At 53.1% G+C, this 13,600-nt stretch overlaps 1 protein-coding gene across 1 annotated transcript in view; it reads left to right on the forward strand.

Annotated features, from left to right (window-relative positions):
* Window positions 1-8,256: 8,256 nt before the first annotated feature.
* The window catches only part of DPT (dermatopontin), a 34,111-nt gene continuing 28,767 nt past the window's right edge, over window positions 8,257-13,600 (forward strand). The window contains exon 1 of the mRNA XM_080825208.1: window positions 8,257-9,025. Coding sequence (XP_080681334.1) covers window positions 8,721-9,025 — 305 coding nt within the window. The 5' untranslated portion in view covers window positions 8,257-8,720. The remainder of the gene's footprint in view (window positions 9,026-13,600) is intronic.

The following is a 13,600-nucleotide window of genomic DNA, read 5'->3' on the forward strand; positions in this document are numbered from 1 at the left end:
TTCCGTCCGTGTAGCGGTTGCGGCTGACAGCCTTGCTCGCACGGTTAAGCCAAGTACCCTTTGCTTTTGTGAAAAGGAACAGGAAACTATTTTTTCCTCCGTTATGATAATCAGTATTTTTTTTTAAATTTATGAACTGAGACTTAGTAAAAACAGGATTTGCTCTCTCAGGTCCTTTCCGCTAATAGCTCTTCCCCACACGCTAGCTTTCCATCTCTTGTCTTCCAGTTTGATTTTGTTTTCTGTTTTTGCTGATGTCTTTGAAGTAAGATATTTATATAATTATCATATTGTTCCTCAAAGGTTGAAGTTTAATGGAGGATTCTTACTAGCTTCGTATCAAAACCCGAATCTCCTGACAGCCTGGAATGGTTAGCGTCGCTTACCTCTTATTACGTGCCTAACGGCTTTCCAGGGCTTTACATCTGCCGACGTATTTGGTTCTCATGCTAATTGTACGAGGCAGGAACTATTAATTTTCCCATTTTACAAAGGAAGAAACCAAAGCACAGAGACATTCATTAATTTTCTCTGGTTATGCCACCATGTCTTCCCAGGGTTGGCTAAAACTCAGAGCCTGAGGTAAGCAATAAAACTTTTAGTTCACAGGGGATGCAAACCTGAGTGAGGATGAGATGAGATGAGATGAGCTGAGGTGGGATGAGGTGAGGTGAGGTGAGGTGGGATGAGGTGAGGTGAGGTGGGATGAGGTGAGGTAAGGTGAGGTGAGGTGGGATTAGACGAGATGAAGCACGGGCAGGCATGTTCCCTGGGAGCCTGGACTTCTCCAAAACGTTTGCAAGGAGAAATGTACCTCAGAGCTCTCAACGAAAGGGAGGACCCCTTCGCTCCCGCTCACTCCCCTTTGACAGCAGTGCCTCTCGCCTCCAGGGCTCATTACCCCACACAGTCCCTCAGCTCAGCAGCTGCTCAGGAGATCAACACTGTGATGTTGCATCCAAGTGACGATGTGGAAGGGCCACTCAGAGCAGGTGCGGTGCTGTCAGAGAGGAAGAAGGAGGCGCTTGAGGGAAACTGAGAAGGCTGGTGGCGATGGTTTCTCATGCAGGAGTGCAAGGGGGGCAATTCTCACCGCAGTGGCAGAACTCCTAGAACTTAGAGGCGTTTTTCCTGGGACTGCTCCAGTAAACAACCACAAACATGGGGGCTTAACACCATGGAAATTTGTCATCTCACCCTTCTAGAGGCTGGAACTCTGACATCGAGGCGTCATCATAGCCATGCTCCCTTGGAGGCTCCGGGCAGGGACACTTCCTTGCTTCTGCAGAGCTTCTGTTGGCTCCTGGCAATCCTTGGTGCTCCTTGGTGTTTCTTGGCTTGAGATGCATCACTGCAGTCTCTGTCCCCGTCTCCATCACCTTCTTCTCTGTGTCTGTGTCCTCTCTTCTTGTGGGGACACCAGTCATTGGCCAAATCCAAGACGGTTTCACCTTGAGACCCTTATAACTGACCACACCTGCAAAGACTTTTCTTCCAACTAAGGCCACATTCTGAGGTTTTGGGTGGACAGAAAGGTGTGGGGGACACTATTTAACCCACTTCCCCGGGCCTCAGGAAACCACCACTGCTGTTGGTTTCAGTGAAATAAACAGAGTTAAACATGCCCTGCCTAAGAGAGAACAAGTCCACATGGGGCTCTAGAAAGCTTGGAGTCAAAGGCTTAAAATCCATATACCTCAGAATGTACGGATAATTTGGTTTTCTGAGCTTATTAGAATAAACCACTTGATAGCTGCTGAGAATTTTGAATCAAAGTACATATTCTTTGGCATTCCCACTTGAAATGAGCTGCATGATGTAGCCACACGGCTGCAAAAAATGGATCCCGTGGTGCTGAAGGCATCTAAGCGGGTTATGGACACTTCTGTACACACACACACACACACACACATAGATTGATACATAGGGGATAGATAGATGATAGGTAGATAAGGCAGGTAGAATAGGTCTGGTAGACATCACTCCCAGTATTATTACATACGAACAGAGAAGAAGACCCAAAGCCCTTTGCACTGGTGTACGACCGGAGGCTTCCCTTTCAGTTGTGCTGTTGGTCACTTCATGGCACAGTGCGAAACTTCATTGTCTCTTCATGCCATGAATTACATTTTGTCCCAAGTCTGTCTTCTTTTGGAATTTGCTGCAGAGTGTACAGAGTGTACTCGTTGGAGCCCTGCAAGTAGAAGAGAATAAATACGTGCCGGGGGCCTTCTCCCTGCTGGGTGGCATGGTTTCTACCAGGTCTGAGCATTCGTAAAGCCACTTTGAAACTAGGAACTTTGGCTTGGAGTGACATCACTTAAGACCTCCTTCTCCACCATGAAGCCTCCTCCTCCTGCCTGTTGCTCCCAGACCTCCGGAACTCTCCTCCCTCATTCCCTGCCTCAAGTGCCCAGCCCTGTCCTCCTGACATCTGCAAACTCACTCTCTCGGTGACCTCTGCCATCCGCACTCACCTGTGTGGTGTACTGAAGCCCTTGGGTGGTAAAACATGCATTCCTAGCTTCACCATTCCCAAACGAGTTCCTCCTGGCACTCAAGTGCTCAGGAGTACTGGGCTGCTGGCGGAGTCGGGCTCTCGTTCCGCTGCCTGGCATGACGAGCCCCTCTGCTCCACTAGCTAGTGTTTCTTCGAGGCGACAATGACAATGACAACCTACATTTGGGGCAAGCTGTGCAATCCACAAAGGCTTTGCAAGACCATTATCCAGTCTTGCATTATCTAGTCACAGCAATCTCATGGTGGGGGGAGGGGCAGGTCCTGTGATCATCCCCCATCTTACAGATGATCAAACAGGTTTTGTCTAACTCCATGGTTCTCAACCAGAAAGGATTCTGTCCCCCAGGAAATGTCTGGCAATGTCTGTAGGCATTCTTTTTTTTTTTTAATTTATTTATTTGACAGATAGAGATCACAAGTAAGGAGAGAGGCAGGTAGAGAGAGAGGAAGGGAAGCAGGCTCCCTGCTGAGCAGAGAGCCCCATGTGGGGCTTGATCCCAGGACCCTGGGATCATGACCTGAGCCGAAGGCAGAGGCCTTAACTCACTGAGCCACCCAGGCGCCCCTCTGCAGGCATTCTTGATTGTCACATTGTGGGGAAGGGAGGTGCTGCTGGCATGTAGTGAGTGACAGAGACCAGAGATACTGCCCAACATCTTGCGGCGTTCAGGACAGCAAAGAATTATCTGGCCCAAAGCATCACTTGTGCCAAAGTCAGAAAACTGGTTTAGTCCTTTAGTTTACTGGTAGAACCAGGATTTTGACCCAAATATGTGGATGCCAAGCACCTCTGCTCATTTCAGGATCATCTGTCCCAGCTCTGAAGTCCTGCCATGACCATTTGGGACCTGGGATAATAGAATCAGATCATTAGAAGAAACAGACTGATGAAGTCAAGCCCCCTTTGTGTCTTGTACCATCTGTAAAAATTGGGGTGAGTTACCAATCCCCTCTCGGCCTCATTTTCTTCAACCATAAAATGATTATCCTGGAACTGTGGGAAGATGAACTGGCCAATCACACGTAAAGTCATAGCACAGGTCCCGGCACACAGTAGGTGCTCTGTGCTCTCTCCACTCCTGATCGTCCCTCTCCCCTCTCGTTAACCTTGGTTCTCACTCTTTCTCCCGCTGTCTCCAATACAAGCATCTTTAACCTCACTGGGAGCTCGCAGGGCTCACCTCAAGTGGCAGAATGGTGGGGGCCCCACAGATCTTAGGAAAACAGTGGGGTCATGCAAAGAGTGGCAAGCTGGAGGGACAAGGGGAAAGCCCGGGAACACAGAGGCTCTTTAAAACCTTCCTCAGCTAAACTCTGAAGCTGGAAAGTGTTCTTTCTGGGAAGAGAACACGGATGGGAAAGAAAGTGTTCTTTCTGCAGCAGACACGTGGGATGGGGTTCCTCACAGTATGTGTGCAAAGCCCTTGTACAGAGAGCTGCAGCTATATCCCGATTATAGGCAGTAGTTAAAAGGGGGAAAAAAGAAAGTGTGCAAAAATGGAATCTTCCCATAATTTCCAGCCAATATTTCAGGCTCAGCGTCTGCTCGCTCATCCGGGGCAACCACCTTCATCCAAGCACCACAGTGAGCTATGCCTCCCGCCTTCCCCGTAGCTTGTCCATGGAGCCAACAGGTCTTATCAGAATACTGCAGTGGATTCGGTCTGCTCGAGAGTGACACCATGAGTACACACTGTTTTTCTTGCCAGCGTGCAACGAGATCTGTTCCAATCCAGAAAGTGTAAAAATAACTCACTCAGAGGGGTGAGTTGGTTCCAGGATCATTCTGGGGGCTCCCCACTGACATCAGGCCAAAAGAGGATACTCAGCCTTTCTCGAGAAGGAATTACCTCTTTGAGGAAGCTACCAGATTGGAGTGGATCCAGACCCCAAAAAGTGTCACCAGAGCGGCTGTGGCTTTCCACAGCTTTCCGGAGAAGCCAGACCTACTAAAAGTCTTGGTGAAGACGTAGAGAAATTGGAACACCTTGCACACGGCTGGTGGTTCGACGGTCTTGCAGAGCAGACTGACAGTTCCTCAGGAAGTTAAATTCGGAGTGATTCTACGCTCCAGCCGTTCCACTCCTGGGTGTATATCCCAGAAAATGAAAACCTATGGTCCCTCAAAGACTCGCACGTGAATGTTCATAACAACATTGTTGGCAGAAAAGAAACTTCATTTCTTTTCGTTGCCGGACGACGATGAAAAGAAATGAAGTCCTGACACGTGATGCAACAGGGACGGAGCTTGGAAACAGTTACACTAAGTGGCAGCCCAGTCACAAAAGACCACAGGATTCTGTCCACGTGAAGTGTCCAGGTTAGACAAATCTGAAGAGACAGAACGTAGATTAGTGGTTCCCCAGGGTTCACTGGTGGGGAGAAACGGGGAGTCACTGCTAATGAGTACGGGAGTTCTCGTCGGGTGGCAAAAGTGCTCAAAAACTGGCTGTGGTGATGGTGGCACAACGTGGTTACACCAGGAGCCGTGGACATACGTGGCTTAACTGACGGATCGTGTGGTACGTGAGCTGTATGTCAGCAAGGCTGTTGGAGGGAGCCGGAGGAGGAGGAAGAAGAGGCAGAAGGCGACTCCTCCTCCTCACCATCCAGGCTCTGGAAAGCTCGTTGGCTGAGTTTCTCCAGAGTAGCTCGGGTTCGTTACTACTAGGAAACGAGATAGTCCAGTCATTCCTGTGTGGGCTCTGGAATAAAACGAATGATTTCGACGCAGGTAGGCCTCAGTAGCATTCATAACCGGACGAATACTTTGTGTGGCAGCTGCTCTAAGTGCTGACGCCCAGTCCGTGGCTGCGGCTTTGGCAGAATAAGGGAAGGGATCACAGGAAGGCCCGAGCGCCGGGTCGGAACCTCCCAGCTCTAGAGACCAGAGCCGAAATGCCCCCTGGCCGCAGCGCCCCCATCTGTGGAAATGAACCCGAGGATGCCTCACTGACGTTCGGTACAAGGCTGTGAGAGAGAAAGATCCCCCAGGTGGAAGTGACGGCCACGTGCGCGTGGGTTTTACAGGTTCCTAATGTCCGCTCGGGAAGGCCATTCTCTGCGAGGCCTCCAGCAACTCGCCCAAAGCCCTCGGCAGTTTCTGGAATCCCCGGAGCCATCGCGTAAGTTGGGACGCTTTCAGCTCCAGGGAACGGGATCCGACACCCAGACTGGCCTAAACGATCCAGACGTTTACTTCCGCGCGTCGGAGGGAGTCCGGCCGGGTAGCTCTGAGCGGCCGAGGAGAGAGTCTGCCCGGAAGAGGGAACAGGCAGGCCCCGGAAGGGTGGGGGGAGGAATGTACCGCCAAGATAGGTGCCTCGATGGCTTGCATTGCCTCTGGGAGTTCTTTAAGGGTTAGGATTACTCAGACGTCATACCCAGAATGCAGGAGAGGCCTCTGAGCACCAGGAGGCTATAATTTAAAACCTCCAGGGGAAAGGGATGGAGGAAAACCGATCGATCGATCAGTCAGTCGCTCGATCCTCTCTGGTAGTGGTTCTCAAAGCTGGTTGCGTGTGAGACTCATACAGGAGCCCGGGCCCTGCTCAAAAGCTTCTGGTCTGGGTGGTCTGGATGAGGCTGAGACCCTGGTGTACTTCACAAGCTCCCCAGGTAATTCTGGAGTGCTGATTTTTGACAAGCTTGAGAACGATTGCTCCAGCATGTTAAAAATAATCAAAGGGGTCACCCTAAGCTTGTCACCAGCGGTCACCCAGCAGCCAGTGGTGAGCAGTTACTTAGGGATGAAGTGGTGAGAAAAGATGATGCTGGAAACAAAACTGAGGCTCCTGTCCCTGTTCGGCCCAGAGCCTCTTCCCCTCCCTTTGGTAAACATAACCTCAGAGCAAGCTGCATGCCCAACACACACGTGCGCGCGCGCACACACACACACACACACACACACACCTGCTTTCCTCCCATGTGGGACGTTCTTTCTCCTCCAAGGTCATCGTGATTAATGTAGCCTGAATGCCATCTGGTAAATGTGCTGTAGGTCGGACGTGGGATTTAGGATTTACAGTGTGATTTCTTTTTCCCCAGCTCCACATTCCTTTAGGAAAGTGGTTCTTTAACTTGGTTTGAATAAGAATCACCTGGTAAACTTTGTTTTTAGCTGTGGTACTTGGGCATCCCCCGTGAGGCTACGGTCAACTGGGTTCCACAGTGAAGCCCAGGAATCTGCATTTTAACAAGCTTCACAGGGGCTGAAGAGATAATTTAAAGAAACTTCTTTAAGGACAACCCTGATGAAAAATGAGATACACAGTGCACTTGGGAGACACTAGAGGCTCAACAGATCTGAATGCTAAATCACCAAAGAAGACATATGGTGGCTGATAAACACATGAAAAAATGTTCAAGATCCTTAGTCATTAGAGAAATGCAGATCAAAACCTCACTGAAATACCACTAGAAACCTGTTACCCTATTAAAATGGTTAAAGTAAAGAAAGAAATGGCAATTTTCCCGTAGGGAAGCACAATGGCTCAGGCACTCTAGAAATCTGGTAGTTTCTTAAAAATTTAAACATACACTTACCTTACGGTCCAGCAAGCCCACTCCTAGGTGTTTGCCCAAGTGAAATAAAAAATCGTCCACACACAAAACACCTGTAGATGGATGTTTAGAGCAGCTTTCCGACCCCCCATTACCAAACCTGACAAAACAACAACAAAAAACCAAAAGTCTTTCAACTGGTAAATTTATAAACAGCCTGTATACCACCACCGAACCACAGAGCAGCACTCGAAGCAGCACGTGAAAGCACTACTCTTTTTTTCTTTTTTTTTTTTTTAAGATCTTTATTTATTTATTTGTCAGAGAGAGAGAGAGAGTAAGCGAGCACAGGCACAAGCAAGGGGACACGCAGGCAGAGGGAGAAGCAGGCTCCCCGCTGAGCAGAGAGCTCGATGCAGGATTCGATCCCAGGACCCTGGGATCATGACCTGAGCCGAAGGCAGACGCCTAACCGACTGAGCCCTCAGACGTCCCTTGAAAGCACTATTCTCAGGGAAAGGAGTCAGACACAAAAGACTACTGAGGTATGACTGCATTTACTGGGCATTCTGGAAATAGCAAAACTGTAGTGACAGAGTAGATCAGGGATTCCCAGGAACAGAGCGTTGGGGAAGATTTGACTATCAAGGGGTGTAAGTGGGATTTGGGGGGTGGGGGTTGGTGGACCTGTTCTATGTCTCAGTTACGGTACTGGTTAAATGACTGTGTGCTCAATATTTTAAAAGATGAATTTCAGGGGCACCTGGGTGGCTCCATCAGTCAAGCCACTGCCCTTGGCTCAGGTCATGATCCCAGGGTCCTGGATTCGAGCCCCACATCAGGCTCCCTGCTCGGCGGGGTGTCTGTCTGCCGCTCCCTCTGCTTGCGCGCTCTCTCTCTCTCTCTCCCTCTTTCTGTCAAATAAATAAATAAAATCTTTCTTTTTAAAGATGAATTTTATTTTCTGTACATTATACTTCAAAGAAAACCACGAACATGGAGGAAAACAAAAACTCTGAAGGACGAATTCAGATGATTCGGATTAAACCCACTACACACTTGGGAGCAGAGCTCAGCTTGTAAATGTGGCTGGTTCCCATTCCAGCAGCTTAGGAGGGGCCACAAGGGCAGAGATCGTCCCGAACGTCCCCTCCCTGGGGCCCACAGCACCTCCACGTGTGACTGACAGTCCACAGAGCAGCCTTGCAAGCCGGCACGCCGTCCGTACACTCACGGTCAAGAGGCAGCAGGCTGAGAACCTAAGAGAAACCAGGCACCTCGCCCTGCAGAAATCTTAACGACTCCCCCTTCACCCCACGACTTTGGTGTTCTGGAATCCCTCCGGGTGTCTGGGGGTCCCGGAAGGCTAGTTGGGAGAACACAGGAGGGGCTTGCCGGGGGAGGGGAGCCCTCCGCGGGGGTGAAGCATTTGCTTGTCTCATCTGTCTGCAGAGCTGGTCTCTTTCCAGGGCGTTTCTTTCATTTGCACGTTCCTTACGTTTTCCTAGAATTCCACCTTAAAACGAGCTGCATGGACTTGGGGCCAGGATCTCCACGCCGAAGAGTTCTGCCTGAACCATGACACAGAGCAGCTGGAGCCTGTTCACCCACATCTGCAAGCCACATGTCGGCGGCCGCCGCATAAAACGGTCAGCCCAGCGGCCCAGGGTGACAGTGCTTGCCAGAGCCCAGCAGCATGGACCTCACTGTGCTCTGCGTGCTTCTGCCCCTGGTCACCGCGGCCTGGGGCCAGTACGGAGACTACGGGTACCCGTACCAGCAGTACCACGACTACAGCGACGACGGGTGGGTGAACCTGAACCGGCAGGGCTTCAGCTACCAGTGTCCCCACGGGCAGGTAGTGGTGGCCGTGAGGAGCATCTTCAACAAGAAAGAGGGCTCGGACCGACAGTGGAACTACGCCTGCATGCCCACGCCGCAGAACCTCGGGGAGCCCACGGAATGCTGGTGGGAGGAGATCAACAGAGCCGGAATGGAGTGGTAAGGGCAGCCTGCGCGCGGCCGGGGGGCACGGCCGTGGTAGCTATCCCTCCCCCGGGAGCACCTCGACCCCAGCCTCTAGGGATGGGGGCCAGCAACTCGTTCTCTGGGGGGCAGGCCTGCTGCCCAGTAGCCTTCAGGACAGACAGAAACCCAGGATGGGGAGTGCCCACAGCGGATGGGCTCCTCTGTGGTTCTGTTCCTTCCAGAAGCAAGCCCTCCTCTCAGTTTGGTCCAGGGACGGCCATGGGTCTGTGAAATGTTTCCTAGCCTGCAAAAAGATAAGTACAGAAATTGACACTTTACAAATTTCTTTTTCTTAAAGACTTTATTTATTTGACAGAGAGAGATCACAAGCAGGCAGAGAGACAGGCAGAGAGAGAGGGGGAAGCAGGCTCCCCACTGAGCAGAGAGCCCGATGTGGGGCTCGATCCCAGGACCCTGGGACCATGACCTGAGCCGAAGGCAGAGCCTTAACCCACTGAGCCACCCAGGTGCCCCAAAGACACTTTAAAGACAACAATTTAACATTGTTGTGATGTCCAGATGGCATTTTCATTTGGCAGTAACTTATTTACTGTTTTGCGACGGTGTTGGTCTGAGAGAGTGTGGGGACAGTGAACACGGGACACGGACAGTTTGAGAAACACGGACTTGAAACAAGTGTCTGGGGAAGAGTGGACAAAGAAACTGAGGCAAAGAGAAGGGAAATGAAGTATGTCTTTGTTGCCCCAGTAAAAACGTGCTCTCTGGGTTGTAAGAACTGAGATTCTCCTCTCTGTGAATTTAAAGTGGGTTTCACTGCCAGAGAATAGTTTCCTAAAGACCTTTAGGGGGAAGTGCTGTTCTCGCCCGAATGGACTCTGCCACAGTCAATGGCGTGGAAATGGTCCAGGCTGGGGCTCCGCTGTGGGTGTGATCGTCCTAGCCCCGGAGCCTGGTCAGGAGCCCGTCCCAGCACTACCGCCTGCGGGCATCTGGGAGGGGAGGGCAGGACCCCGGGGGCTGAGGTGAGGGAGGGGGATCTGGGGGAGGCAGGTCCAGGCTGCCAAGCAGGGCTCTCTGAGGGTTCCAGAAGCACGTGGCGGAGAGCGGGTTGGGGGTGGTCAAACTGGGGGATCACGCAGCCAGCAGACCGCACCGTGATGAGATGCCGAGAGGGACAGGCGCCGACATGCGTGTGGAGGGGCCGGCAAGAGAGGGGACTTCTGAGTCGTCCAAACGGCCGCCGTTCGGGGAGGGCTCACCCCGGGCTAGCGCCGTTATCCCCCCAGCGCTCAGAACAAATCCGTAAGTCGTTATGCGTAGCCAGACTGCGGTCTGCAGACCCAGGGGTCCCCTCAGCCAGCAAGTGGCAGAGCCGGGATTCGGCTCTAGAGCGTCTCAACCCCAAAGTGCATGAGCTCGGCCGCAGCGACGAGAAACTTGACAGCCTGCTGCCCCCGCCTGCTGTGGGCCAGGGGCCGGCGCTGGACCCAGGGAAGGGCTTCTCCCGGGGGGTGGGAGCTGCGAGGTCGCAGAGGAAGCAGAGCCTGCAGGAGTGGGGACCGGCGTGGTGACCGTGACGGAGGAGGGGCCCAGCCAGCTTGGGGAAGGGGGGGGTCAAACGTGTGGCAGCAGGTGTGGCCCTTTCCTGGGCCTTCGTTGTCCGCCCGACTGTCTCTGTTGAGCAGATTTAATGACCCAGACTCCTCCGATGGGAGTCCCCCTGGCCTCGACGATGCCCGCAGCCAGGCCCACTGCTCGGCCTGGAGCACGGCCCACCTGGTCCTCCCCTCGGGGGCTGCTATGTGGGCGGTGCCCCCTCTGATGCCCTTTTTTAGAGCCGTATGGGAAAACGGCGCTCAGAGCTGAGTTCTGGGCTCTGAGTCAGAAGGCCTGCATTCGGGTCCAGGCTCCAAGACCACATGACCTTGCCCCGGGGGCTCAACTCTCTGGGCTCAAACCTCATGTGGAAAATAAGTGTCATGCTGCATGACCTCAGAAGGATCCACGACCGCCGTAGCCCACGCTCGTCTGGCCCCGAAAGTGCACTTGGATTTCTCTCGCGCTCTGCTGACCCTTGTGTCTCCCTGCTGGGACAGAAGGCAACTGGTGTTTAGCCTGAAACGTGCCAACTTGCGTCTGGTGTGTCCGGAGCTCCCGGGCTGCTGGAAGAAAAGTGAAAGAAGAAGGGAGTGGACGCGATGTGATTCTGTTTGGCCGGCGGGAGTCGAGGGAGAGGCTGACAGACGAGACCACTCCCCCCTCCCCCACATCTGGGCTGCGCTGACTCAACGGGTCTCCTTCCCCCTTTCCACCCTCTGCTGCCTCCTACTCTGCTAATCACAGAGTAAAAAATGCCCAAACATGAAAAACAGTTCCTTTACAGTAAAACTCTACTGCCCCAGGTCTGATACCAATTACCACAAAAGCACTTTTTAGATGATTATTGGTTTGACTTTAGACTCTGGTCTCAGTGAAAAGTCTGGAAGGAAAGAATTTGCTCCTCGGCCGACGAGCAGTCCCACTCCCCGCGGGCTGCAAGCTTGCGATCTGCTCTGGGGGCAGAGCTGGGGCGGCTCTGGGACTCTGGCTCGGTCCCGTCACGGAGTCCCCTTGCGGGTCTGCTTCAGGAGGGAGAGGAGCTCAGGTGCCGATTTGACAACAGGACACACAGGACCTGCAAAGACGCTTGCGAATGGAAGCACAGATATAAAACGGGCTCCACGGGGCGACCGGTGGCTCGGTCTGCTAAGGGTCGGACTCTTGGCTTTAGCTCAGGTCACGATCCCGCCGTCGGGGGATCGAGCCCAGCGCCGGGCTCTGCGCTCAGCCTGGAATCTGCTTCAGAGTCTCTCCCTCTACCCCGCTCACTCTCTCTCTCTCTCTCAGATAAATAAGATCTTTAAAAATAAATAAATAAATGAAAGCAGTGTCGAGCATGGCTGAGCGGCTCGTAACGCTGCCGTTGGCTACAGTCTCTCGGGAGAAAACCACCTCTTCAGGTGCCAGACTCTGGAGCGCGCCGGCGGCCCCCGGAGCCCAAGAGCGCCCCTCTGCCATTTCAGGGCTGGCCCTGGTTGTTCCCGGGAATCTTCTCTCATGTGATGTGGCACAGGCTCTGGGGCACGTGGGTCCTGCGTGGGGCAGACGCAGCTGCGATGGTCCGGTAAGGCTGAGCTGTCACGTGGCAGAGGGAGCTCTGGCCTTAGAGTCAGGACACCCGGATTCACGGCCCCAGTTTCCGTCCCTTCCTAGCCCTGTGGTCCTGAGCACCCGAGTCCTCAGTCTTGAAGAAGGGAAGGTGCGGCGCCCGCCACGGCAGGGGGTCCCCGTGCAGGAGCAGCGGACAGAGGACTCCGTGTGAGCGGCGCGGCCCGTCGCCGGCGTCTGTGGTCTGGCGAATCCGGACGCGCACGCGGCTGGTCCGGGGCGAGCTGGGCTTACTGGGAGCCTGAATTCAAAGGAACAGCTGTGGGCACCTGCTTTCCTCTCCCGCTCCCGGGTCTCTGGGCTTCAGAGGAACTTGGGAAGGTGTTTTTTTTTTTTTTTTTTAAGATTTTATTTATTTATTTGACAGAGAGAGGTCACAAGTAGGCAGAGAGGCAGGCAGAGAGAGAGGGGGAAGCAGGCTCCCCGCTGAGCAGAGAGCCTGATGCAGGGCTCGATCCCAGGACCCTGGGATCATGACCTGAGCCAAAGGCAGAGGCTTAACCCACTGAGCCACCCAGGTGCCCCGGGAAGGTGTTTCTAAATGGCAGCTTCTGTTAGGGCTGACAACTGAGATTTAGGAAGTCGCCAAGGACGAGCCATGTGGCAGAGAAGAGGAGAAGGAAACCCCCAGAGCCAGGTTAGCATCAAGGCCAACGTGAGGCAGAGAACAGAGGACAGGAGCTCGGGTTTCCGTCACCTGACTCTCCCCGAGACCAGGGTGCTGGGTTGTACAGAGCGATTCCCCGATTCACGGTTCCGAGCCCTCAGGACCCACAGTGCCGCCTCCTCTGAGACCTTCTCAGACCACCTTGTCCAAACGCACGTTTCCCACCCTCTACTCCCTGACCTGCTTTGCGTTTGCTGCGAGGCCCCGTCATCACCTGACCGGTGTTTGTGGACTGTCTCCTTCAAACAAGCTTTACGGAGGTAGGGACTCTGTCTTATTTGACACAGCCCAGAATATCCCCCAGGGCCTGGAGCATGTGGCGCATAGTAGGACCATTAAATGCGGACACACCCCTACATCGGACCAGCCGGTGTTAGAGCGGTTCGACCCAGCCAGTGTCCGCGCCGCACCCACAAAGAAGCCTGCGGATGCGCCTGCGGGGAAACCGATTGTTGGTAGTTTCGGCTCTCGGTGTCCTGTTGCTTATAGGGCCCGGCTTTACTGTTGGCCTCACATTCTGGCTAGTTGTGTTGGTCACCCTGAGACTCCCTGAGGTTCTCTGAAATGTGCACAGAGGACATCGGACTCACTTACCTCCGATGAATTCTTTATTGGATCTCCACAATCCCCAAATCTTACTGTCCTGGTAAACGTTCAAAGATACAATCATGAGCTCTTTATCTCAAAAACCACATGGGCCAAATGCCACATTC

The sequence above is a fragment of the Martes martes genome, assembly GCF_963455335.1.
Source record: "Martes martes genome assembly, chromosome: 15".
NCBI classification, from domain to species: domain Eukaryota; kingdom Metazoa; phylum Chordata; class Mammalia; order Carnivora; family Mustelidae; genus Martes; species Martes martes.